This window comes from Manduca sexta, chromosome 21, assembly GCF_014839805.1.
Source record: "Manduca sexta isolate Smith_Timp_Sample1 chromosome 21, JHU_Msex_v1.0, whole genome shotgun sequence".
NCBI classification, from domain to species: domain Eukaryota; kingdom Metazoa; phylum Arthropoda; class Insecta; order Lepidoptera; family Sphingidae; genus Manduca; species Manduca sexta.
Genome location: NC_051135.1, coordinates 3,927,041 through 3,954,928, shown reverse-complemented (window position 1 = coordinate 3,954,928; position 27,888 = coordinate 3,927,041). Strand labels below are relative to the sequence as shown.

Sequence of the window (27,888 nt, the reverse complement as noted above, 5' to 3'; positions counted from 1 at the left end):
ATAGCTTGTAAGAATATTAATAACCTATGCTTTAAGCAGATAATATCAACTTAATCATATAAACAGAGAATGAAAGAGACAACATTTATTTGGTTAACCTATGGTAAAACATATTCATTCTATCCTTAATTTAAATTAATATTACCAGTAATCCGTCCGTGATGTCGGATAGCTGCCATCAGGCCACTTGATAAAACATATTTCTCTTTCACCATTTATGTACCTGAAACAAAAAAAAAAAACCTATAAAGTTGTTGAACAAGTTTTTAGTTTTGTCAAATTGCAAAATGTTTGTGGCTAAAACTGTATTGCAAAAATACAGTTTTAGCCACAAACAACTAGACAATGTTTGTAAATAGGGGTAAATTATGTTGACAATATCAATAAAGGTGCGAATAGTCCCCATTTCCAATGTTTACTATCGTGAGGGATAATGTTTGCTGAAGCTTGTTTGCGATAAATATCGTTAATTGCCAACTGTTGAATGTCCTTAACTTGGAGTAACAAAATTGTTTAGACAATGTGAAACCCACGGAGATACAATGAAAAATAATGTGGTACTTGTTTTGATAATAAAAAATAATGCAGTGTTTTTAAGAAAGTATTTTCTTATATGGACGTAATTTGGTGTTCCCTGACGGAGTATTTACACCAGCTGTTTCAGCAGCCATACCTTTAACGGGGAATAGGCGGCCTCCAACAAAATTCCATTTTCTACTCAAAGCAAAAAAAGTAAGAACTAACGATGTTTTATTGTTATCTCAACGGTCGCAGACAGCGGTGCGAGACGCAATTCAAAACTTTAAAACGACCAGGGAATACACACAGTATCTAAATTGCACGACGCGAAGTTTCACATTTCGATCGAATATTATATTAGGTTTACGTTAGTTGAATGGAAACTAATTGAACAGTTGGCTGTATAACCTTTGCATAAGGATATGTTATGAAAATATTTTGTTTGTAGTAGAAAAACAAATATTGTAATGTTTGTATTACTGAATGGGGTTTTATTACAATATTATGTTAATGTAAACTATCGGCACTAACAATGTAAGAGAAGAACAATTATGTTCTTTAATTATGTTCTGTAGAAAACTTATAAATATGTTAAAGTACATTAATATGTATCTTTAATGATTCAGATTTATTAGATTTGTGCAATCCAAAAGGAACAAACAGATATTAAATATACACTTCGGTCATTATAATTATACGGTAATGATCATCAATCATCATTTTAATAAAGACTATCTTTTAACTACTCATGTTAGTCGGGATCAAAATTAGACTATTTAGTCGATTAAACCGGTCCCAATACAGTCACCTCCTACAATCGAAAAGTGCAACTATTTAACCCGTCTTCTAACTTTTAAAAGTTAAAATACCGTATCATTCGACAAAGTTATTCTGGAAGACTAAGTTAAAGCATCAGTCGATCCCGAAGGATGCCAATTAGGTGAAATCGTTAAGCTAAATCAGCAGTGCGACGTCGAACCAGGGAGTAAAATTAACATTTTTGTTGTTAATCTTGGTAACTTAGCTACTTACTTGGTGACTTAATAACTCGCTATTTAGTACGAATTGGTTTTATAAATTTCAACAAATAAAAATTATAAAACGACAAACCATAATCAACAATAAATAATGTATTTCAATAACACCTGTTAACTTCCTATGCTTACCAATAAAGAATTTTATTTGATTTGAGTTATTAATAATGATTAATTGATTTGATTGTTGTAGAGTCAATAAACTTTTGTTAAATAAAAAAAAATGAATTTGTTCCTTAATAATTAAAAGCGGCAATATCCTAGTTGGGTGTGGAACGGACTGCCAAGGCGAATGTCCGCAGGTTCAAATCCCAAGGTCACACACCTCTGACTTTTCTAAAATAATATTGTGTGTATTCTTTGTAAATTTATCATTCGCTTTAACGGTCAAGGAAAACATCGTGAGGAAACCTGGACATCTGAGAAGTTCTCTATAGGAATTTCGAAGGTGTGTGAAGTCTATTCCAGCGTGGTGGACTAAGGCCTAATCCCTCTCAGTAGTAGAGGAGGCCTGTGCTCAGCAGTGGGCAAGTATATAATACAGGGCTGATATTATTATTATTATTATTAATATTATAAAACGATGTTTTGTTAACAATACAAATTATATGCTGTAAAGCGACATACAAAATGGCGGTCGTTTCGTAATGTATGCTAGTCACAATTAGTTGTCCACAATTAATCCAGACTTCTGTGAGATATCGCCGACCCAAAACACTGAGCCCAAATACCTCTTCCACGCACGACAAATACGAAACACGCTTGTTACCTCTGGAAATTGTCTGAGAAATTATGTTCCCGCATTTCGTTATATCGAAAAAGAAAAGTTTTATGACTTATTACGATAATTTGGACAATACAAGATTTCTGGAAATCTTATGTTGTTCCATAATAATAACTAATATTATCAGCCCTGTATTATAATATACTGTCCCGCTGCTAGGAACGGTCCTTTTTGACTACCAAGGGGTTTGGTCTTAGTTCACCACGTTGGCATAGTGCGGTTTGGCAGACTTCACATACCTTTAATATTCTGATAGAGAACTTCTCAGGTATGCAGGTTTCCTTACAAAGTTTTCCTTCACCGTTAAAGCGAACTTTAATTCACAGATAATACACACATAAATTAATAAATATAATAATTAAATAAAATTTAGAAAAGTGAAAGGTGCGTGACTGCCTCGGTGGCGTAGTTGTACTGCATGCGCGGTACGGCAGCGCTCTGAGGTCCTGGGTTCGAATCCCGGGTCGGGCAAAGTGATATTTGGGTTTTTCTGCTCAGTATCAGCCCGGAGTCTGGAATTTGTGCCCGATATGGCGATAGGCTCGCCCCCTATCACATCATGGGACGGAACACACTTGGCGAAAAGTGGGTGCCATGGTTGCGCCTCTGCATACCCCTTCGGGGATAAAATGCGTGATGTTGTGTGTGTGTGTGAAAGGTGCGTGCCGTTGGGTTTTGAACCGGTGGACATTCGTCTCGCAGTCATTCCACAGGCCATAGCCCATACCCAACTATGTTTATTGGCCGTGTTTTATTGTTCCATACTTTAAAATTATAAATTGTTAATTTTATGGCCTTGTTTACTGCCTTATTGAATATATTTTACTAAGAATAGCTCCGTGCTAAGTGCGTAATGGTCTATGTATACTTACGGGCTATAAAATCGGTGGCATATTGGGTTCGAATCTTAAGTCAGGCAATCAAAAGTTTCTTATTTTTTCAAGTTTTTGTTATACACTCTTTTTCTTACAGATTTCTCCGTAAACAGCTTTTTCCTTATTGAAATTTCCCTTTACCTACAACTTCAGAATTAAAGTAGAACTATATTAATATTATTCATAAATTCATATATGTTTAAATAATATTTATAACAAATATCCATATATATGTACAAATATTTAAATTTGCATGCTATAGTCTTTTTTAATTAATTGAAGAAACACGTTAACTGTAAAAATGCTACATCATTGTTTTTATTATTTTATGTCGTTTAAGTTGAAGGTCCTTAAATAAATAAATATTCAGGGCTTGGTATATCTATGTGACAAACACGAAAATTTAGCCTATTTTTAAAATTGAAAATATAAATGCATCCGCGCAAAATATCTAAAAATATATCATCCTCGAAATCCAATTACAATGAGACATAAACCGATAGACAGGTTGGCGAAGTTTAGGCTTAACATTGTTACATTTAAAGCTATTTACAGTTTATTTCGGGAAGATACGTTAATCCTATGACAATTTATTTAGAGAAATGACGTATTACACTCCTAATAATCACTAGTATATTAAGTTGTAAAGTATCATTTTATTTTGAAGGATTTCTAAAGTGTAAGGCTTAATTACGATGGTACTAAAACAATCGTGCAACAAAGGAAACGACATTGACATAATTCGATTAATTTCTGAGTTTGGATTAACAAAAACAATCCGAACTTTTTAACGAGCCCTTTGAAGCATTAAATTATAAATGAATTCGTTACTTGAGTAGAAGTTCGTTTTACATACATTGCATTTTTAACTTTTAATTTAAGTAATAATGTGTCAGTGATTTATTTACTTTAAACTCGTAAAAAACTATCATAAATATAAATATAGAGGAAAAGTTAGTATTTATGCAATAATATAGAAATCTAAGCTGATATCTAATTAATACTTAAGGTCATCACCTACTATCACACCTCGTCTTTTCATCAGAAAAACCCTGTTGTCCTTGTTTTGACGCAAAATTATTGTTGCGATTTGTTTTGTCTACGAAAACAAAAACGGAGCATAATCGGACGGAATATTCTCAGGAATCTGTTTTTCCATATTGAATTAATGATAATTGTTATTGAAATTTTCCCGAGTATTTCCTCACTTTTCTTCCATTTTATATCTCTCACTTATATTTAATAATAATAATAATAATATCAGCCCTGTATTATATACCTACTTGCCCACTGCTGAGCACGGGCCTCCTCTACTACTGAGAGGGATTAGGCCTTAGTCCACCACGCTGGCCTAGTGCGGATTGGTAGACTTCACACACCTTCGAAATTCCTATAGAGAACTTCTCAGATGTCCAGGTTTCCTCACGATGTTTTCCTTCACCGTTACAGCGAACGATAAATTCACAAAGAATACACACATGATTTTTTAGAAAAGTCAGAGGTGTGTGCCCTTGGGATTTGAACCTGCGGACATTCGTCTTGGCAGTCCGTTCCACACCCAACTAGGCTATCGCCGCTTTTTACTTATATTTAGCTACTTGTAAATTAGAATTTTAATTTAATTTTTGTTTATGTCAAAGCTCCTTTAAAGTCTGGTTGTAGAATATTCCGGCTATAGACCAGGATATCTCGGATTCAAAAATTTTGAAAAACTTTTTAGTTTTTCTACCATTTATACAATGTTATTTATTAATCGTAGACGTCGCGTCTAACCGAAGTTTTAAAATAGCCGCTTTGAGAAGTTTCTCTCTTCAACATCAATAAGAAAGTACCCCGAAGCAAGCAAAACAATTTATTTAATTCTTTACAATCCGTTTTATCTGGACAATGTTGATGTTAGACAATATTGGCTTATTTGTCGTCTAAAACAAAGTATATGAGCCATTATTTCAACCTGAACATGTTAACATACTATAATTACTATCATACAAATGTTTACTTCGTCTGGAGAATTAATGGATTAGTTGGGAATAATTATTGAAGTCAAAGTTAACAAAATCCAGAATTGCCTTACAATATAACTTTAACGATAAATTAGTTTGAATGATCATAATTTGTTCAAGATTTTCGTGTAGTTTAGTTAGAATTGTATTTATCTTTGCCATTATTCAATAAACTAGAGAGCTTCCATATTTTCTAGACTGTCATTCTCTTACACAAACTGTTTTAGGATTGAATAGGATAACTATTTCATATAAAAACATGAGTACGTCAGTCGCAAAGGCCTGGGCCTGAACGTATAGGGTTGTACGTCCCAGTGGGCGGCCCAATAAGCGTTGGCTTGACGTTCTCCGGGAAGATACGAGAGTCAATATTCTCACTGAGCCTGATGCAAAAGACCGGGCGCACTGAAAGGAAAACCCTAGCACCTAGGTCCTAGGTCCTAGGCACCTAGGTCGAGATAATCGTCAAGCAGAAGAATTTCAATTGTAGTTAAAAGGATACTTTGTTTGAAACTCAAGAATCGTGACTTTCTTGAAACCCTCAAAAAAAACTTTAATATGGAACAGTAAAAATTAGAACTTCTTATTAAAATTTAATTGATATACTTTTATATCAAAGTCGTAAAGCGGAAATTGGAAATTGGAAATTGAAGATGATTTTTATCCCCTGAATAAAGGTATAAATTAATTTTCTAAGGAACACGTCCGGAGGCTTTGGTACACATATTTATTTTTTCATTTAAATATTTTTATATTTTCAAAGGTTACCGAATTAGGAGAAAAATATGTTCACTCCACTACAGTTTGTGCTTAATCGTTGTGTTGGGTAGTTAATTATCCCTCGTAAATAGGTAAAATTAAGGTTTCACACGCCACGTCGACATTATAATAATCGTAAAGCACATAATTTAGACTGACGTTAACCTAAATGTTTATTTGCGTAAGGACATATTATAGGTATTAAGCGTGGTTGTCGCGTGGAATTATTTGGTTGTCGAAATAAAAATAACATGCAAAGGCGTTAGAGATTAAGTCTCACGGTAAATTAATTAGTCACACGGTAGACTAAAAGCCTGGCAGTATAAAAAAATATCAGTCAGATTGAACACTACATGTAATTAATATTTCAGAATGTGTAGGTTTATATACTGATTTTATATACTTATTTACTTTAATAACTATGTATTCTATTTACAATTCTATAACAACCTGGCGCTTTTTTGAATACACTACAGTCACTGCCTAAAGTTAAAAAGAAATGTAAATCTGTACTCACTGTTTTTTGTACGTGTCAGAGTAGAGCAGGCTTGGCATGGCGAGCATAGCGCTGGCACACCAAACGGTAAACAGGGCGGCGCGCGCCACTCGCCGACTCAGCCTGTGTTGCAACGGCTTCACTATCGCCACGTACCTACAATAAAAAGACTTATTACTGGGAGTTTCAAAAAGGATTTTCAACACAGCGGAATTAAGATTCTGTTTCTTAGACCGGGTAGTTTTATTGCTACCACCATGGTTAAAGTTAAAGCTTTTATAACACTGGCGCATTGCAAGTGAAGTTATAGCTAGGTAATATTTGTTAATGGAGAATTTTTGTCCTTAATTAAAGTTGGATCTTGTATTAATTGGACATGCAATCGTGTCGTTTTTGCAGGAAGTTTTGTGAATTTAATTTGATCTGCTAATTATGTATGAAATTTTGTGTATTCCGGTCATTTGCTTCACATCATCCTTCATAATAGTACCTATAATAAAAACAAATTATAATCAACAAATAACAAATAATACTGTAATTCTGAAATCTTCTATTAATATAAATTGAACTTATTTTATAAAAGAAATAGGGAATGAAATTAAAGTATGTAATTCTCATAATCACGTATATTATTGGCATCAGGAACAAAATCAGTGATTCTCTCTACTAAACTAACTATTTATATTGTCGACGAGAGAATAGGACAAGGTTGAACGACTCTACAGAACTTTTACCGACGACAGAACACGATAGAGGGAGCATCTTGTAGCAACTCCGATATTTATGACTCGCTTTATTGTTATTGGAATTGAATCAAGTTAACATTAATTTAAGTTATAAATGTAACACGTGTATTGTCTAAACCTATACTAATATATATAAAGCTGAAGAGTTTCTTTGTTTTTATTTGTGTGCTTTGAACGCGTTAATCTTAGGAACTACTAAACCGATCTTGATTTTTTTTTCACTAATAGGAAGCTACATTAATTCGTAGTGCTATTGGCTGCTTTTTATTCCAAGAACATATTTATGCCAGAATTTTTTTCTTCTTGTTAATAAAATAAGTTGTATAGGGTGGATTTCATAGATGGGGCATTTTGAAAAATAGTAACTATGTAATTGGACTCGAATTTCTTACAAATTGTAAAAGAATTTTAAATTTTTGAAATGAGGTTGGGTGAGGTAGTAAGTTCTCAAATCTTTAATTGTTTTATAGAGTTTTTACTCCATATAAGCAACAGGATCTAGTTGAATAAAAAAACTTTATGTAAAATGGCTCATTTTCTTGCAGACTTTACTTTTTCTAAATATGTGAATGCAGATCTTAATATCTTAAAAAACGATGGCCAGTGTCTAACGAAAGTTTTTTTTGTAGCTACAGTGGTTAAGGTAGATTGCCTTTACCGCCATGTCTCAAATAATTCATCGGTATATACGAGTACAATTTATTAAAGAATTTAGTCCAGAATATTAAAATGACACGAATGTTGCATTACGATTAGAAATATAACTGAATATATTGACAGAAATAACAAAGACGATCATTACAGCCTGACGTTCGACGTTCCAAATTAATTGTAGGTCTTTATTACTTATGTATCAACACAATGGCCTAAAAAGAGGTTCGTTGTTTCAAAGTTGTTTTATATGTATAAAGATTTCTCATAATTACGCGACTGTTAAACATCTAACAGATTGGAATCATTATTATCATATAAATTGGAACCTAAAAGACCGGTTGACAAACTTTAAGATACTGTGAGCTTATTCAGCGTAGATCGGACCGTCAACAGCTTAATATAAAACAAAAAGTATAATTGTAAAATGTAGGTAGATACATATTGTAACTGACCATGAAGGCTGCAAAATCTCTGAAACGCCGGGAGAAGATTAAAATATAAAATCCGAAAGCTAGTTTTATTTCGTTGGAACAACACAGTTGTGCCAAACAAATTAAGCAAATCTAACCTTTATTAAGCGGGATTTGCCCGACTGAAACCAATCGCGGGCTATGCTAATTACGACTAATGCAATAAACGCCAAATTAGTTCGCCGCTATCTGGATCACTCGCAAAATATATCAGAATACTCTACTTATATTTATTATGAAATCAAGCAGATGAGAACTAATTTGCATAAATAGGGAGCCGAATTTATCGATCGCAGTTCGATGTTCAGCTGTTTATTCCATTCCATCAATTCCATTGTTCCTGAAGTAATTAAGCCTTGTAGTTTGGCGTGAACGAGCTCAACGACTCACACCGCTGTATAGACAATATTTTACAAATCGGGTTTGAACGTTCTTTTTGGGTGTTGTACAGTGTTGGCATATTTAGCGATTTTTAATTGACTACAAATAGAGGAGGAAGTTTTTAAGTCAAGGTGTATGTTTTTTATGTTTTTTGCCCCAGAACTCATTAATTTATTAACCAATTTGGAATATTCTTTTTGTTTTCAAAGAACTATACTTTTACATTGGTCCTATTTTTTAAAATTTGTTTAGAAGTTTGGTTTTTAAACAAAAATAACTGAAATATCATCCAATCTAAATTGCGAATTTTGCTTTCCTTTCACTTTTTTAAGGGGTTTTGCTTGGGTTTTTCGTCATTTAGGCTACCACGGAGGGTACCGCGGCGACCAAAAATTAGGAATATCGACCTGTGGCTATTTAGGCTATTAGGCGCCGTTTATGCTTGAAAGGCTCACGTAATCATTGCTGTTTTGAAGTCATTCTTAGCTTTATAGGAGAATATAGTTGTACAGACAACACAACAATAAATAGAAAATTAGGGAAAATTTTTCTCTTATCCTCGCTATTTATCAGGATTAGGCGACAATTAGGCGACTCCCAATTATTGGAGACTTGGTCCAACATCGACTGCCTTTAAAACAAATAAATTGGGAAATGCAGATTATTTTTTTTATTTGCCCCTTCGTGGTTCGCCTTTTTACGCGGTCGGGCGACTCTAACTTCCTTACGAAGTTCTGAGGAATTGGACCACCATTCGATAGCAACACTGGTGCCCAAAAGATTTTAAGATAACCCTATTATTGAAGTGCGTTCGTTTAAAAACTTCTCTACTTTTACTTATAATTCGTCTCTAATAATAAATGGGTTTTACCTTATTAACCGTAAGAGTATCTTATTGACAGTAATTTGAAATTTTGTGCCATTTCTGGAAAAGTAATAAGACGCGAATTGTAGCTATTCGGGCACGAAACCCACAGTACGCGAACACGGCTCACTCAACATTGTGCTACAAAAATTTTCAAATCTTTTTAAACCTTTTTCCTGTACCTTATTTACATATTTGGTAAGCGTTTTATATTAACCAAAAATGAAATTCATTTAAGTATTTGGTAGCCACAGTGAACATATACTAAAGAACGAAAACAAGGAGATAATTATATTACCGGAAGACCATAGGAAAACGGAAGAAAAACGTCCACGGTTTTCGAACAGATTCGGTATTGTGCTCGGATATTTTAAGGTTGTATATTTATTTATATAAATAAACAAAAATAATTTCTTATTGAAATTAAACTAATTTTTCGGATTCTATCACGGTTTTTTATTTTTCTCCCGACGTTTCGAAGACTTTGCCGTCTTCAGGGTCACGGGGGGGACTGAGGTGTTGTTCATCCGCAAAGTCAAAGTTACAATATCTACCTACATTTTACAATTATACAACTTTTTAAAATTTTAGCTGTTGGTGGTCCGATCTACGCAGAATGAGCTCACAGTGTCTTGAAGTCTGGCAGCCGGTCTTTTGGGTTTCGATTTAATTAAATGTAGAACTGGATCCCAGGCTTGTGCAAGCTTCAAACATCTTCCCTATTGAAATTAGGATGTTTTTTAATTTCAATAGCCTCGCGAATCATCCTGGGCAGGAATCGGTGTTCTTTGGCGAGGATTTGTGGCTTGTCTAGTCGCAGATACTACAGTCTACAGATACACTTGACTATGTCAAGTGTCATATACCTCTACAAGAACCGGGAGTATACAAAATAGATTGCAACTGTGGCCTCTCTTATATCGGGCAAACAAAAAGAAATATAACACACTAAAAGCTTATTTCTAAGCTCCTTATTTGTATGATACGAAAATATATGTGCGTGTATCAGCAAAACTGATTTTGACTGGTCTTTATTTGGCACATAGACGATTTTAAAAGCATACCCTTATTTACATTTAACGGGAAGGTCTTTGATAGTAAAAGATCGTAATAGGTATTATTTACAGTAATGTCTTTTAGAAATTTGCTGCTTTACAAGGAGTAATATATATAAACAAACCCAAAACTTAACCAATGTATCAATGTGGTGAACAAAAAATAAGTAGTTATAGCCAATCCCACCGACATTAGGAGTAAGGTGTGTTTAGCAGTCATGCCCATGTTGACCCATTTGTAAAAATATCAGGAAATGTGTATGTACAAATCATTATCGGACATTGCTGCGTGACGTCATAGACTACCATTTAGACTTTGTACGTTTGCTCGTTACGAACTAAGGTACTTGTGCATCAAACGCAGCATTTTTGCTGATCATCCAAGTGTTGAAGATATTTGTTCCGATGCGAATACGTAATCTCACTTCTTTGCCTAATATTACGTCACGTCTTGTCCTTTCGGCAAAGTTAAGATTGCTTCTTTATATTAAATGGTTATTAAGAGTCATGCTTTATAGTTAGGAGACCAACTTCAATACACGTGCTGCATCTTAAACTTCTTAGTCAGAGTAACTCCCGTACCGAAATACCCCACTGGTTCCTTCAAACGGATGTTATTGCCAAACGACAAAGCGCTTTCCCTTAATATATTTATAGCTCAATATTATTTATTATGGATTTTGAAGAAATACATCTGAAGCGAGCAATACACATTAGTCGAGTCTTGGGCCAACGCGAGCTTAAGCAAACTGATACCAGGCAACTGCTACGCTATAAAGCATAGATGATTGGCAAGTTTGAAAAAAACAATGAAAGCGGCCAATATTTTGTTTAACTACGCAAACGTTCTGCGCTGACGGTTTTTATAGGGGATAAGTGAGAAAAGCGCTCGCGAGGTACTGCGAGTTGTGATAAGCTACGCCAAGTGAGTTCTATAGATGTTGGCCTAACCTTAACGAAGCCAACTAGACAATCGACGCGATAACACGGCGAATATGCTGTCTTCACGTTGTTATTGGTTTCCACTTGGCAACGCTGGGCCAACGTCTATTGCCGGCTTAAGTTCTATATATTGCTGGCTTAAGTTTTATATATTTTAGAGTAAATTAAAGATTTTTTTTGAATGTTGTTACGCAAGCATGCATAGGTATGCATGCTTGCGTAACAACATTCAAATCCGTTTAGGGATTTGTGCGTATAATATATATTGTACTTTTACTAAAAAATCAAAGACACGTTAGCATATTTACAAGCTTTCTTATTTACAATACAAATAAGAAGTAACATTCTATTACATTTGTTGATTATGTAACTGTTGTCAGCTTATAGCTATTTCGCTGAAAACGAATGGTTATGTAAGTACAGCTAGAACTCTACAGATCCTCCGCCTTTTCTCACATTTTTCTCCACTCAAACAATTTACACTGAAGTTTATTATCCGCGTGCACTAACCAAGGGTTACGAGCGTATGTGTGAAGTAATAAACCTTGTATGTCTATTCCATTAGCGTCCTATTTGGCTTAAACGAGTTGACAGATTTAAGTAAATATGTTACATTCGTTGACCTTGTGGGAGTGACAGTGAAGTGTGACGTCAACGATATAAGTACTACAGGTGATTGGATCGATCGACTTTGTTTTAATGTAATAAATATGAAAAGCCTTTCACGCCACAAGCCATGTATTTGATAGGATTTTTACCGGCATTTTGTCTGTTTTTAGATAGCAATGAAATGATGGTTAGCCATTATGGCAACGTAAAGGTTTTTACTAGACTTACAAGTTTATAGCAATTTCACTTTCCGTGATTATATTACGAATATATTATAAAGAGGGTTGCATTCGCAACCTTCGATATGAGGGAGAGTCAAATGGCGAGGTTTTAGTCGGTAGGATGGCTTATACCGATGAGTCTGGCAGAAATTAGTAAACAGATTTCCCCGTGTTAAAAAAAAAAACAGAAAGGTATCTATAAAAACGGAATAATTTATTTTAATAAAAGCTGTACGAAACAACAAACATAAGAAAGATGAAACAATATATATATGTAGTCTAAATGGATATTTATAGTTAACAATCATTTTTTTTGCGTCTCCCGCCTTCTTTGCAGTCTGTATCGGTCTAAGCTTTAAAATAAACTGCTCTGAACTTATACGACTAACAAATATTGCTCTCGGAAACCGAACACCCCCTTCAAGTGATAAAATTCAATGCGGGGCACGTTAAGCCCACTTCATAAGCCTTTACTTGTCGCGGATAACTTAGGGAAGCGTAGTGTTCTAATTTGGTCCTTATATCCAATTGACTAAAGATTATCTTTGATAGAAACAATAAATTCAAATCGTAGCTAGTTGATACAAAAAAACTAATACTGCTTGATTCATAAAATAAGTGTAAGATATGCCTATTTTATTCGGGCGTTAGGTTCATTTATAAATTTAATAGTTTACTTAAGAATGACTAATGGAGTATGTAAGCTAGTTACGGACTAATAAAGACACAAAATAGAATACAGCCAAGAAAAACAATAAAACTTATACATAAGTAAGATACGAAACATAAAAATATTTATACTGTAAGCGGCATATGAAGTTGTTTACATTAGTAAATTTTCCCTTCAAAACACTAACAACAGCAGCTCAAATAAGTTACAGCCGCTTATAACACTAGTGATTCTGAAAAATCTATTATTTGCTCATTTTATTTCTTACTAATATAATAAAAAATGTGAATGTTTGTGAAAATATTTATATATTTGTTAGAAGTATAGGTACGTGGCAACCGTTGGATGTTTGGCACCTGGATTAGCTACTTATACATATATAAGTATATAGGCTACTTTAATTTACGTACATTGCTAACGTAGGAATTTGAATATTTTAATTAAATGGCGTTGGTGTTGTACTGTGGACGGTAATGTGCTACAGTGGATTCTTTACGAGCAAGCCAAAGTTACTCCACTGCACCTGATGTTGAATGGAGTGGGGTCTAATCGAATGTTGACTGACGAGAGATGATTATCCCTCGACAGTCGACAGAATTATGCCGGCCTATTGGAACCGGATACACAGGCTAACTCCGGAATGCGACATACTTACCTAGGCCACTCTGGCGGGTTTTAACTCATTGTGTATGAATTACGGATTTTGTAGCGGAAAATGTTTGTAAGGCGGGCGAAGCCGCTAGCAACACCTAGTGAAACATAAAGACGTAGCTTCACATACGCTTCGGAAATAAATCCTCTTCAGTTATCGTTCCAAGACGATATTTTTAAGCTCCTATCACGCCCACTCGAAGCCGCAAAAGCGCAGCCTGGAAGATGGTAAAAATTTTCCGATCTATCGATACGAGAAGGTGGCTTTCAACAAAGTAAGTTGAAGTAAATCCTTATTATGTTCTCCGCATTCTTTAATAACAATTATTTTGTAACGTTACTAGATACGTTTATCTACTCGGTAAATATAAGAATGTAGAGCAAATTAATGAACGATTTTCCTTGTACGTGGTATGAAAAATAATATTAGCCCTAACATTTATAAACTTTGCTAAGTTTAATACCTATATTATAATATACAAAGACGGGCAGAAACTACGGAACGGATTTTGATAAAATTAGTCACACAGGTAGACCATTTTCCATGGGTACGTACCATCACTATGTCTATTTCTGCCGCCAAGCACCAGTGTGTAGTCACTGTTGTGTTTAGTTTGAAGGACATTGTAGCCAATGTAACTACTGGACATAATAAGACTCAACATCTTGTCTCAGGATGGCGAGCGCTGTGGAATACCAAACAATACTTTGTAATTCAAGGTGTTGGAAGGTGATTTTATTGTTCAAGTTCAGTATCACTTATCATCAGGTGAACGGCAAGCTCGTCTTGTCATTCAAAGCAATAAAATATACATCTAGCCATGAATAAACTAGTGACGCCTTATTCGTTGCTAGATATGCATAACTACATTTCCTACAATTATATAAAATAACACTACTTAAATATTTGAAATGAAATAATGAAAAAGCAGATGAAATTTTCCACGTGTTAGACCTTCCACCTTTATATGAATCTCTGGCTTTTAATTGCATAAACCTGTCGCCACGTTGGACACAAATATTATTGTCGAAGTTTTATAGTGGCCGTAAATTTTAGCTAAACTTTAGTTATGACCCGAACTGAAATTGAATTGTAGGAAGGCTTGTATTTTGTAAAAGATGCAAGGTTATTTAATTATTACTTACAAACCTTTTATAATAATTGACTTTTCAATAAACATAAACTCGCGCACCAAGAGAATGTATTTTGAATTCCTCACTGCAATAGGATTTAGATATTAAATGCCACTGAATGTGGTCTAATATTGTCGCTACTGAGTCGTAGACAAGTTGCCTTTGTACAACCGTCAACACTAATAGGAAACGAATAAATGCATAGAAAAGATATTCTAGCGATAAATCTGTCGCTAGGTTCTGTCAATGCCACACATTTATTGAAGCGTTAGCGATCGTAGAAATTACTCGCGTACGACTCCTGGCTACAATTAGTAACGCCTACGGGCCTTAATTTATTACATTTCTACTGCGTATGTAAGACGGATTAGTATGATAGAGGTGCAAAATATTTAGTATTAGTTGTGTATGTTAGTTGCAATACTAAGAAGATTTAATTGAAAGAAATACAGTGTACACGATGTATTTTATCATGAAAAGTTGAGACTCTTAGTGGTAAAATAAGATCAAACCAGACTGAGATCTGGTATCATAAATACGAAGAATTATATGCAATAATCAAAGGTTTGACTTAAAAAATAATGTTCAAGTTTAGATGCCATGGCACATGATAGTAGTTTATCTAAAAATACCGTTCAAAGCGAATGTAAAGCCGTATTCATTATGGATCAATGAGGTGTAATCAAACGCTGTGAACAAGAAGTATAATAGAAACAATTTTATTGTTCAATGGATGCCGGTGACGCGACTTTATAACTTTATTAATTTATAAAACTTTCATAATTACCTTTGATAGAAGGGACAAAATGTTTCTTGTATGTCCTTTTTAATTATTTGTTAATATCTTGTCCTCAAAAAAAATTTTTTTTCTAACAATTGTTTAGGAGACCTAAGGATACATATAATAAATACCCGTATAACAGTACTGAAAACAAAATACCTTAACAAAACTTCTCTGAAAGATGTGTTGAAATACCGATGTCCAAATTATTAAAATCAAACCTATAAAATTATAGGAATAGATTTTTTATTTAGCTTTGTGTATTTAGCTATGTCTACTACAAAAGTAGAGGAACAAATTCAAAATCGCAAATAGGCTTTAAACAAATAATATTTTATATGGATTATGCAATATGAAATAAATAATATTATTATCATATTAAACTTTCGTGTCCTCGTCAGCAATCGTTTATTCTTCACTAACAAACTTCAAAGGGTTTAATTAATTTAAATAAAATAAAAAACATAGTGATTAAATTTAAGTAGAAGCGTTTTGAAGTTTTGAATTTGTTCAACTTCTTTTGTGGTTGATTGTACGTACCTATTTCTATACGTTATAAATGAATTGTGAGCTGCTACAAATATTAAAAGCAAAAGGGTGATAAACTTCTAATGTGAATATTAATACCACCGTCCATGAACTACCACAATGCCGGCAGAATTGTAAAGATTTTGTCTAGACTAAACAAACTGAAATAGTTATTAAGAGAGATGGTTTCATGGGCCTCTGAGATATAATATCACTGACCGCATATCATCGAAAAATGATGCCACTTGACGTTGTATAATACGATTAAGGTACGGTTTAAATTATACAAAAAGCGTTAAACCCGCCATAGTGGCCCATGTAAGTGTGTCGCGTTCCGGGATCAGCCTGTGTATATCCGGTTCCAACTGGCCGGCATAATAGTGTCGACTACCGAGAGGTAATGATCTTTCGTCAGTTGACATTTTATTGGACCCCACTCCGCTTACTATCAGCTGCAATGGGGACTTTGTCGTGCCCAAATAAAAAAGTGAGAATATATATATAATTGCTACTTGTAATGACGCTCATTTAGAACTATATTACACGAAGACATGTTTTCTGCATTATAATATTTTTATTTAGTATATTTTTGACTCAATGAAGATTAATTGAATGAATTCACTTAGGCTTAATGAATTCTATTTTTCTCCTTATGACAAATGGATATTTTCATTTTCAAAAATGGACGATGGATCAACAGTATACAACATCGTCGCGAAGGCAATTATAAGTTATAACTAATGAATGCCATTTGGATTATAGTTGCGGTCAATACCTCTATATAGCCATTCAATTAATGAAATAGAAAAAATTCACTTAAAGTATTTAATATTATAGATAATTATTTTCTTCTACTCTATACAATATTCTTAATTTTATACATTATTTTTTTTCAAAATAAGAAAATAAATGATACGCAAACACTTATTCCCTAACTCCGACCTCGTAATGTTTTATTTCAATTCATTTACTTAAACAATAAAGCCTTTCATTTTACCACTTACTGATAATAAATAAGTAAATTTGATTTAAGTACCAATCTATTCACAACATGAATAGACAAATTAAGAGTAAAGTTTAAATTGTATCAAAACTTCTGTCCATCGCGCTCGCAGCTTTTATCTAAACAGTTTAGTTTGAATCATACAAATTAATGATCATATTTTCATGCACGAAGACGCGCTCCAATATTTTCCCTAATCACATACAGTGAGCATGAGAAGAATAAACGCACATGCACACTACAATGAATAGCGTAGGGGAAAGTGCTTGGATCAGGCCCCTTAACCCGCGACTCTCCACAACACCCCCGCTCAAAAGGTGGCGGGGCGCGTCTTCGTGAATTAAATGGTCTACATATAATTTTTTTTCAAACGATATGGGTGAGATCTACATCTCTAACAATTGCTCGTGTTAGTATGAATTCGCCCGGATATCGACCATGATAAAACTCACCACAGAGGCCCACGTAAATGGCTTGCATTCCCCGCTTATTATGTATAATATCCAGTTTCGAACAGGCCGGTGTAATTGTGTGTGACGAGCGAGGGATAATCACCCCTTGTCTATCGATACCTTTCTGAACGTCACTCCTATTATTAGGTGCAGTTGAGTAATTTTCCCGAGTAGGTAAAAACAGTATATTTTGGATATTTAAAGTGATAACAATGTATTTTTTTATTTTATTTTGAGAGATTATATAATATAAGCGGCTAAACAGAAAGGCTGGACCTAACATGAACTTTTTATGTAAATATTATTTTAGGATATTTTATGAATTTAATTAATACGAAGCAATATGCTTCAAAGCAACTAATCAAGGTACAGTCTTTGTCAAAATTCAGGTAGTCAGTCATGCTTCTACAACACTTGTATTGGACTGTGAGATATTGAAATTCTTGTCATTTGAACCTTTAGAGATTTGACATAAAGTAAACGTGCCTGCTTTCGATGAAACTCAATATAATATTAAGCCCGCTGCGAATTTTAATATTAAGTTTTTCACTACGGTTAATAAAAAAAAATCTACAGTTTAGTAATCAACAAAAACCGGTCAACTACGTTGCAACTTGCAATGCATAGAGGGAAAATTTCAGTGCTGGGTGGAATTGCTATTATTACTGATGGTCATGGCGGCTACCATTAGGTGAGCAATTATTGGGTACGTCATTTAAATATTTTTAAAAAGTCTGCCCTAGTACCTAGGGAATAAAATTTAAAATAATTTAATTCGGCGAACGTTGGAACGTTATCCAGATTTGAATAACGGTTCGTTACATAGCTTCACCCATTCTAAGGTCATGGGACGGCGGTAATACTCCCGGAGCATAAGTGCATTACATTATAATACCTCAGGACACAGGTGTGAACATAATGTTGTGTAAAACACGATTAGGCTTGGTTATATTGGATTTAAATTTGAAACCAATCTAAGTAACTTTACCTTATCAAGTTATCAACGTAAAAGCCCTCAAGAACATACCTACTTTATGAAAATTGGCTACTCGCTTGCTAATAATACCGATCCGCAAAGAGGAAGTCATATGACACTTATAAACCATATACAACTTTATACGAGTGTGTATAACTTTCACTTTTGAACTATTATTGTGGAAGTTCTAGATTACGTAAAAATCTGATCAGGAAACTGTATAGTGTATATCTATACTAATATATAAAGCTAAAGAGTTTGTTTAAACACGCTAATCTCAGGAACTACTTGTTCGAATTAAAAGATTATTACAGTAATAGCCCATTCATCGGGGAAGTCTATTGGCTAAAAAACGTTATGCTATAACCAATAATAGCGGGGTATCAATGAAAAATGTTGCAAAAACGAGGAAGATATATATCTTTTGAGAGCTTTCGTTGTGTGCGCTGCGTAAACGGTTAAATTTACGCAACAAACATGAATGACATAATTGTTTCCTTTAATATGTTCTAAAACACATATTATTAAACATAGTCAAATCTACCCAACGGATTTCGATGAAATCAGGTATCGAGCTAGTTTTTGACCCTCGGGCATACCTATGTATCTTCACTTTCCATCCCGGAAAAATATATAGCGGGATTTTTATTTCGGAAAACTTTCAAGTGAGCTCCGCTGCAAGCAACAGATAGTTTTCTTATATAATACTTTGGTGGCTAATAATATGGAAGCGGGCGGTCAGCTATAAAAACTAAGCTAAATCGTCATATTATGACGCTTGAGAATATTGCTCTGACCTCAGAAGTGTTGGCAGAAGAATACTTTGGTGTACGAGAGCATGCGAGGATTCTCAATAAAATTCTTTTTTGTAGTTTTTGTTTTCATATAATATATAATTTATAACTCATCATTTATTCTAGACAATCAAATCCACAGCTGTACAATTCTGGTAGTATGTGTTTTAATTTGTCTAAAAACTTCACGAACAAGCTAAAACCAAGAAATTGTTAATGAATGAAGTATATTCTGGTCGTATCATAAAACCAAGAAATTGTTAATGAATGAAGTATATTCTGGTCGTATCATAAAACCAAGAAATTGTTAATGAATGAAGTATATTCTGGTCGTATCATAAAACACACGGATCAGAAACTGGGATATAAAGCTATTTGTGGTTTATTGCTTCCTTATTGCTAAGAATCTGCAAATCCCAGTATGTTATAAAAATATGATATATCGTGGCCAACTTCCTTGTATGTTTTTATTTTGTTGCGTTCCTAAATTGCTGTTAGGGAAATTGACCTTTTTGGTATTTCCGTTGCAAGCGAAAAAACGTTATTACCAAATTATTTTTACCGAATAAGTGTTAGGTATTCTTTGTCCATATTCCGTATACATACTTTCGTTCAAGTTTGGAATAACTGCTAGGAGATAAATTAAACACTCAGCCTTTCTATGGAAAATTCCTTATAGCTTTTTTTGCATAATGATTTCTTATATTAACGCGAATGTTAGATATTGAAATAAAACTACGTTTTCAGATTTTATCCGGTTTTTATATAACAATTTTCTCCCGACGTTTTAATAGTTTTTGTACAACGGATTAAAACCTTAGTTTTGGTAAAATTCGGTAAAGTCTTAAATCTCCGCATGGAATGACAATAAAAAATACTAAGTATCATGGCGACATATTCAATAACCGTATTAATCTATACTACTACGTTAACGTTTGTCGGGAATCGGATTAGACCACAATAGATTAGTATATAAAATATCTAACATTCGCGTAAACATACGAAATTATTCGATCAGCATATGTTAATTTACACATAGAACGGAAATAATTGGTGTAGGGACACACACATGCAGGGCTACGTAGGTACACGTACGTAGTTGTGTGAGTCACTGTGTTTACGCTTCACAAATACAAGCGATGTACGCCTTTATTAGTATCGTACGTATGACTAATTTGTTACGTGAAGCTTTACATATAAACCTTCGTGACATCTTCGGAGTTTGTATTATTATCAATAATCCTTAAGCTAGAGCTCTCTCATATTAATTATAAGCTCTACAATACGCTAGTTTAGTTCTATATTGGCCTTAATTCTTGTATTCAGAGTCTATATTCCTGAACAAGAGCATTGCGGTTTTGTTCGCTTGTTACGTGTGCTTACAGCCACTAGGAGGTACCTATGATACGATTGGCTGCAAACGTAATTCGAATATCCCTCTGACGATCCGAACAGCTCAACCTTAGCTGCGGTCGTGGTTATGGTCGTATTGTGTAAGCCTAGTCTAAATCGAAATACCGCCACGTTATATAGGCATGTAAATATTATTTAGCCTGCAGAATCAGTATGTATAAAATATAATAAACTAGCTTTTGTTGGCGGCTTCACCCGCGTGAAGGAGTTTTATGGGGTAAAAGTCCCGCTATAGATTCCCAACGTCTTAAACTATTTCCATAAAAATCCGTTCAGTAGATTTTGAGAACATCAATAACTTACAGACAGAAAAGGGAACTTTGTTTTATAATGTGTATAGATTATAATAAGTAAATATATATTAGCTTTGATTGTATTAGTTTAATAGTATTATAAGTATATGACAGGCTTCTGTCTCCTGCGCACACTTACTTTTATGAGATCTTTAAATATTTGCTATTATTTTTTTCCTGTATAGTTCCTGTAGTGTTCCTATAGAGAACATCTCAGGTATGCAGGCTTCCTCACGATGTTTTCCTTCACCGTTTAAGCAAGCGATATACAACAAGGAAAACAAAGTGCTTCTGTATAAAAACAAAAAAATATATCCAAAGATTTCTTCAACCACGATGCGTAAAAGTTACAAATTAAGTAAACACCGGAAAGACGTCTAATGTACTAGAGCATAAAGAATTTTATTTTAGTACGCATCTGTCATAAATGGACGCGTGGGGATTGTACATTTGTTTACTTCATTTACGTCAGATAGTAAACACGGAAAGTTACGTTTACGACTCAATCGACCCTAAGTAGCTGAACCAATTAATGTTAAACTTTTTCGAAACAGGCTCAGTTTCGTGAGGCAGCTCTTACGTTGATGAATGAGTAAAGTTCTCATGTGTTAATGATAATGTTTTTAGAATATTTTCGCTTTTTTCTCTTTCACCAATCACTTATGATTGTACCGGCGAATACGCATTAATATTCCCAGTCAAACAGAAATTCCAAACCCAGGTAACTTATGCAGGTCTCTCGGATTAGTCGGAATATCTAAAATATGGAGGCTGATCATTGCTAACTTAACTCTTCATTTACCAAGTTTTAACAAAAAAATTATCTAATGACTTAGACTAGCTTATTTCTATGTGTTTATGACAACATCAATCATAATGGCTCGATAAATCAATTAAATCTACAATTGCCTTTTTCAACCCTTCTCCAAACAAAGGCGGTGCCACATCAAACGCGGTGTTTGACCTCGAACCACCCAACACTCACCTTAATCAGTCTATTCTAATATTTCAAGAATTGTCTTTATAATTGAAATTAAGAGCAAGGCAATTTAAAGCACCTCGCTTAAACATTTCTAAGGTTTGTTTGTTTGTGCGTTTAACCTCAAATTAATCAGCTTAAGATGTTGACTACAGATATACAGTCTTACTTATAAACTTGTTTTAGTGTTAAGACGTCATTTTAATCGCTGATTTCCTAGTTTAAACCTTATTATGTGGCAACATAGCAGGTTTTACAGCTGATCAAGTAAATTTGTGTTTTAACTAAGCGTAGCTTTGCGTAATTTTTATAAGTAAGACTGTTAGATTACTAACCGATCAATATCTGTGAGTTACATTAGTAAAGTATCAATTATGTAACATTTGTAGCTTGTTATTTATTTTTTCAGTGTTCTCTCTTCTTCTTCTCATTTGAAATGTAAAATAGCTATGCAACATCTGAGTGCCGATGGAGCGGTTATTTTAAATGCAAAAGATAACTGAATGACAGCATAAAATATAGTAAAGGACATAATATAAGTATAATGGTGGTTGTCTAAAGATATATTAAAAGCCTGTATCACAACTTCTAAGTAAATGCTATTCGCAAAATAAATCTATAAGCAGACTAAACACAAAAGTCACACTCTTATCGATGCTCCCAAATAAAATAAGTATTTGCTTTGAAATAAAATCTCTCAAAAAATAACCCTATTTCTGAGTAATTTTGTATAAGCAAGTATGTTTTAAAACAATTAGACAAATAAAATAATCGAAGACAGCAAAGTCGCTTAGTAGAAATAACAAAAGTAAACAATAACATTATAACTCTTAAATTTTGTAGTTCAGAAAGGAATCATAAAATCTATTCTGTTAATTGATGCTCTCATTCGAAGTGGTGATTAATAAACTTAAGGTTATCCTTTAATTTAATTGTAGATAAATTTCATTATCCTTGCAAATTAAATATCTCACTAATAAATTATGTATTCTGTTAATTAATTAGTTTTAATGTTTATTAGTTTTTGTATAACCATTACGTTTGTTTCGAAAATCTTTGGCGCATGTTAGCTCAAAATAAATGAAAATGCCTTCGTATTGAAATATAAATCAGCGATCGTTTCTTATAGTTATGAACGAAGTACCTATACCCATGATTCGCCAAATCATAATTTTAAATTATACTTGGATTTTCTGATATAACAAATTAATGTAAAATTTAACCCACACAGTACAATGTAGCCCTTACGTACTATTATTAAATATAAATTCTACCTAATGTTCGTAAAAAATGATTTATTTAATAATAGACGTTGAAACATAATCGCTGTGAAAATTGTGGGTCTGTGTTCTACTGTGCAATTATTACTTGATGTATTACATTTATGCCACATATTGTGATCCATACACATTTGTTTAATAATTAAACCCTTGACCGACTTTGGGATAGAATTTAGGTTGACTAAGTAATAAAAAAAACATGACAAAGTACACAGTGGGTATCTAACCACTGTGTACTTTGTCATTTTTATAACATTATAATAAGTCTGATTTTATTATAACTAAATATTTCATTGTAAGAAATTCACGTTTATTTTATTACTAATTTCCTTCATCGGATGGTGACATCTTTGGTTCATGACGAGTCATCATATTTGGGGCACAAGGTTTACGGCATATTTAAACAAGATTGGACTTACTTTAGTGATCATCAGTAATAAAGGCATTGTGTTACTATAAAATATAAGAACACCTCTACTTCTCCATTTAGCTTGTAATGCCAAGCATGGAAATGTTTTAGTTAATAAAAATTTTCCACTAAAACTCTGAAATATTTCCACGTCGCGTCGCAAATTGTATAAATTGAAATAAACAAAACAGAGAAAGGTTGTAGTGCCACTTAAGAGAGCCCCTCTGTATTCTAGAGTCTTCAAATGACTGTGTATATTTCTATTTACTTATCCTCCTAAAATAATTTCGTTTTAGAACGCACCACGTAAATGATAGGGATATAAATAAATTTGCAATTACGTTGTGAACAATGTATGGAAGTGTGTATTTTAGGATCAGGTAGGGGCGTTATAAAATGGTATTGACATTAAGCTACAGGTTATTTAAACCTATATAAATATCAGCTTATCTAAATATTGTACAGTGCACACTTACTTAACTTGCATTTATTATAAAATTAGATACTTAAACAAAGCTAGTTGACGTTATTTAAAACTATCTTAGTATGCAGGTGCAATCAATTAGGTCATGTTAAGATAAAATTGCGCTTATAAAAATATTTTTTATGCGTGCCCGACAAAAATACCCCAGTGCACTTGATGGTAACAGGAGTTTGGTCCAATGGAATGTTGACTGAGGATAGTTGATTACCCATCGGCATTGGACACAATTATGCCGGCCTGTTGGAACTGGACAAACACAGGCTTATCTGAGAACGTGACACACATACGTGGGCTCCTATGGCAGGATTTAACGCCTTATATACGATGGTTGCTATCCGGGCTGATATTAAATATATCCTACCACCAGCAAATGTTCCTATATATCCGATGTAGAACATGAGCAAACTAACGGATCCAAAATTTTATTCAAGGACATACGAAGAACATTAGCGACCTTCTTCAGACACAAAAAGTGTTCTTTGAAAGGTTTTACCCCTGAGGCAACACTTGTAAGATAACACTAAAACTTTTCTTACATTCTGTCGTGTCTAGCCAAAGTCCTCATAGTTCTCAGACTAATAGAATCATTAGAGATTAGGCTTTCGCTATTTACACGATAATAGGACGCTATTATCGTAGTCTTAGTATCACAATTTTTTGGCATATGGCATATAATGGCTTATTGTTTACTAGTGAATAAATTGATTTTATGATAAAAAGAAAACACCAAATAGTGTTTTAAGAGGAAATCGTTGAAACATTTAATAGAAAAATGGATATTGTCATGAAAACTTTTTTTAGAATTAATAATCAAAAATTAAATTCTCAACCTCAAACTGTTATAAAATATATAGGCATATAAATAATCTCAGAACAATGACAAGCATACTCAGCAAGCATAGAAGTAACACTATGACATTTGAGTGTACTCTGTCTTAGACAGCAAGAAATTTAATTGTGTTGCGATCCCTTCTGACATCTTATCGATATCGATAGATGCTTTGTCTATCAGCTATGGTAAATTCACAGACCTGCTAAAATAAACAATTTTCGGTCAGTCAACTACAAACCGTTGCAAAATGTTATTTTAGATAAAGGCTAAAAAAGATATCAAAACCCTGATTTGGTATTCAGGTACCAAAAGAAGTCTGGGGATATAAAAACACTCGTTAAGAAGCTGTTAAATTACAATAAATTATAGAACTACCGGCTTTCTTCGAGCTAATTTTTGTCCAATTTTCATTTGCTATTTACAGCAGTTTTCAAGCCTTCCGAAACGTCATTCACATGGTTTAGCATTTAGATTATTAAATTAAGAAAATGTTAGAAATTTCGGAAGGAATGGAAACCGCTGTAAGTAACAAACAAAAATCGCCCGGAATTTCGTCTAGGAGAAAACCAGTACGCCTCCTTTTCTTTTCTGACTTTCTTAGGGATTAAAAGATACCCAAGAAGTGTGATTTGACAGAAGCTACTAAAATGCGACAATATAATTAAAACACAGCGGTATCATTCATGTCACATATGTTTGGTTAAAAGGCAATTTATGCAAAATAGTAAACTACAATATACTAACATCTATGTTCTCGACAGAATATGCAGCACAACACTATTGAACACGACTACGTAAATTGGTAAAAATGAAAAATACTTAATAATGACTGGATCGAATGGCGAACAGCAGATTATAATATGACTACAGCATAATAAAGTATAATTAATAATACTTTTTGCACATATGTACAGGGTTTAAGCAAATAAATTAAGTTTTTTGTTTACTCACCGATGGAAGTTGACGATTTCAGTTTCATTTTCTTTACGAGAAGAATGAGATTTACACCCCACAATAACGCAGGCCATTGCTTGTTCGTAGGGCTATATTTTACTTAAACAGCACTGTGTATTTATTAAAATTAACGACAAAAATATTACACAACATGTAGCCACTTTTGAAAAGCACGCGCTGAAGTATAACGTAACTAAAATGTGTGGGCGCGTTTGTGACATTGTTTTGAGATTGCCAAGTTGGAACATTTGACATTTTATTTGCTTTTTAATTCGGCGTCGTAAAGAGAACCAAAGGTAACCATTTGATTATTTTAAAGTGTACGCAGGCCGACCTTAGCAACATAATATTTGTCTCGTTCTTTTCAACGGTTTTGGCCTATTTGAAGAAATTGGATAAGTATATGAGGGTAATTTAGATTCCTTCTATGCTTGTTCTTGTTCTGAGTAAATAATACAGAAATAAATTCGTTTTTATAAAACTTGCAACAAATCACGAAGAAATGATGGTAAGTCCCTTATACAAGCCCATAGTCAAACATCGATTATATTAACCACAACAGGAAGTATAACGAAATAATAAAGAAAAAATTTAGTATTGTATAAATATGGCGAAAATAAATTGAATTTTTAACATTGTAATTTAAGTTTGTGACTAATAATTTCTTACGATGACACGCATGTTAGACATCGAAATAAAAATGTTTTAGGATTTTATCGCGGTTTTTACATTTTTATTTTGTTTCGATGCAATGCAGAAGACTGTAGTCTTCATGGTCACGGGGTGGACTGACATATTGGTCGTCCGCAAATTCAACATTATTGTATCCACCTACATTTTACAATAATTTTATTATTTTCAATTTTCTTTTATCAAATATTTATACATAGAAGCACACCAAAAAAGCTCCATTTATTTCTTTTGTTATTATATATTTTTTATATTGTTATATTTTGTTATTTATGTACAATGTACATTATGTTTGTTTATGTTGCGACTGTGACTAATAAATCGTTTTTTTTTTATTTTATATACATACCTGTCAACAGTAATAGCGACAAGAGTGAAGACACCAGCTGAGACAGTCAGATTTGCTGTGAAGTTACTGGCTGCGCAGGTTACTGCACCGAAAGGCCAGTGCGCAGTCACCAGGAACACAAAATTGGGTGCTCCATTCAATGTGGCCATGAGTAGATCAGCTACCGCCAGGTTCACGAGGAAGCAGTTCGTCACCGTCCTCATGCGACGGTGTGCTGATAAAAAAAAATTATATGTAAGTACCTATTGTTAAATGAAATAATGAATTTCTAAAATATGTGAATTGTAAAATGATTTCTTATGTTTATGCGAATGTTAGACATTGCAATAAAACTATTTTTATATTAAAAAAAAATGTTTAATTCTAAAATATAGGTACATATTGTAAGTTTGACTTTTCGTGTGACCAACATCTCAGTCCGCTCCGTGTACACGAAGCCTGCAAAGTCTTCGAAACGTCGTGAGAAAATTATAATATAAAAAACCATGATAAAATCCATAAAAATAGTTTTATTTCAATGTGAATTCTAGATAATAAAAATTCTATAAGTCCAAATTTAATCTAACAAGAAGAAATGAAAACAAATAACACCAAGCATCATTTTATTTTGAATACAGAATACTCTTCAAACGCTATTTGATATTCATAAACGGTTTCGGGTTTAAAACTTTGAAAACATCCCTCAGGCGAACTTAAATATCGGTTCATATTCCACGTCCCTAAAACATTTTTCTTTTTTTATTTAACTTCAAGCGCACTGCCCACTCATTTGTCAATTGAAGATATCAGACTTCTGTTACAGG

At 33.5% G+C, this 27,888-nt stretch overlaps 1 protein-coding gene across 1 annotated transcript; it reads right to left on the bottom strand.

The window, feature by feature from the left end:
- Window positions 1-141: 141 nt before the first annotated feature.
- On the bottom strand, window positions 142-27,363 carry LOC119190078 (tachykinin-like peptides receptor 86C). Its single transcript, XM_037441133.1, has 3 exons — window positions 27,086-27,363; window positions 6,492-6,626; window positions 142-223 (listed from the first exon to the last, which is right to left on the bottom strand). Exons 1-3 carry the CDS (start codon window positions 27,286-27,288, stop codon window positions 142-144), a joined length of 420 nt encoding a protein of 139 aa, XP_037297030.1. The 5' UTR covers window positions 27,289-27,363.
- Window positions 27,364-27,888: the final 525 nt, after the last annotated feature.

What these genes read in the sequence shown, in the direction of transcription:
- LOC119190078 (XM_037441133.1), bottom strand. Translation starts at nt 27,288, where the DNA reads ATGAGGACGGTGACGAACTGCTTCCTCGTGAACCTGGCGGTAGCTGAT. An exon ending in GTCGCTATTACTGTTGACAG is followed by an intron (nt 6,627 to 27,085) that starts GTATGTATATAA and finishes TTTTTATTGTAG; the next exon opens with GTACGTGGCGATAGTGAAGC. An exon ending in TCTGACACGTACAAAAAACA is followed by an intron (nt 224 to 6,491) that starts GTGAGTACAGAT and finishes TTTTTGTTTCAG; the next exon opens with GTACATAAATGGTGAAAGAG.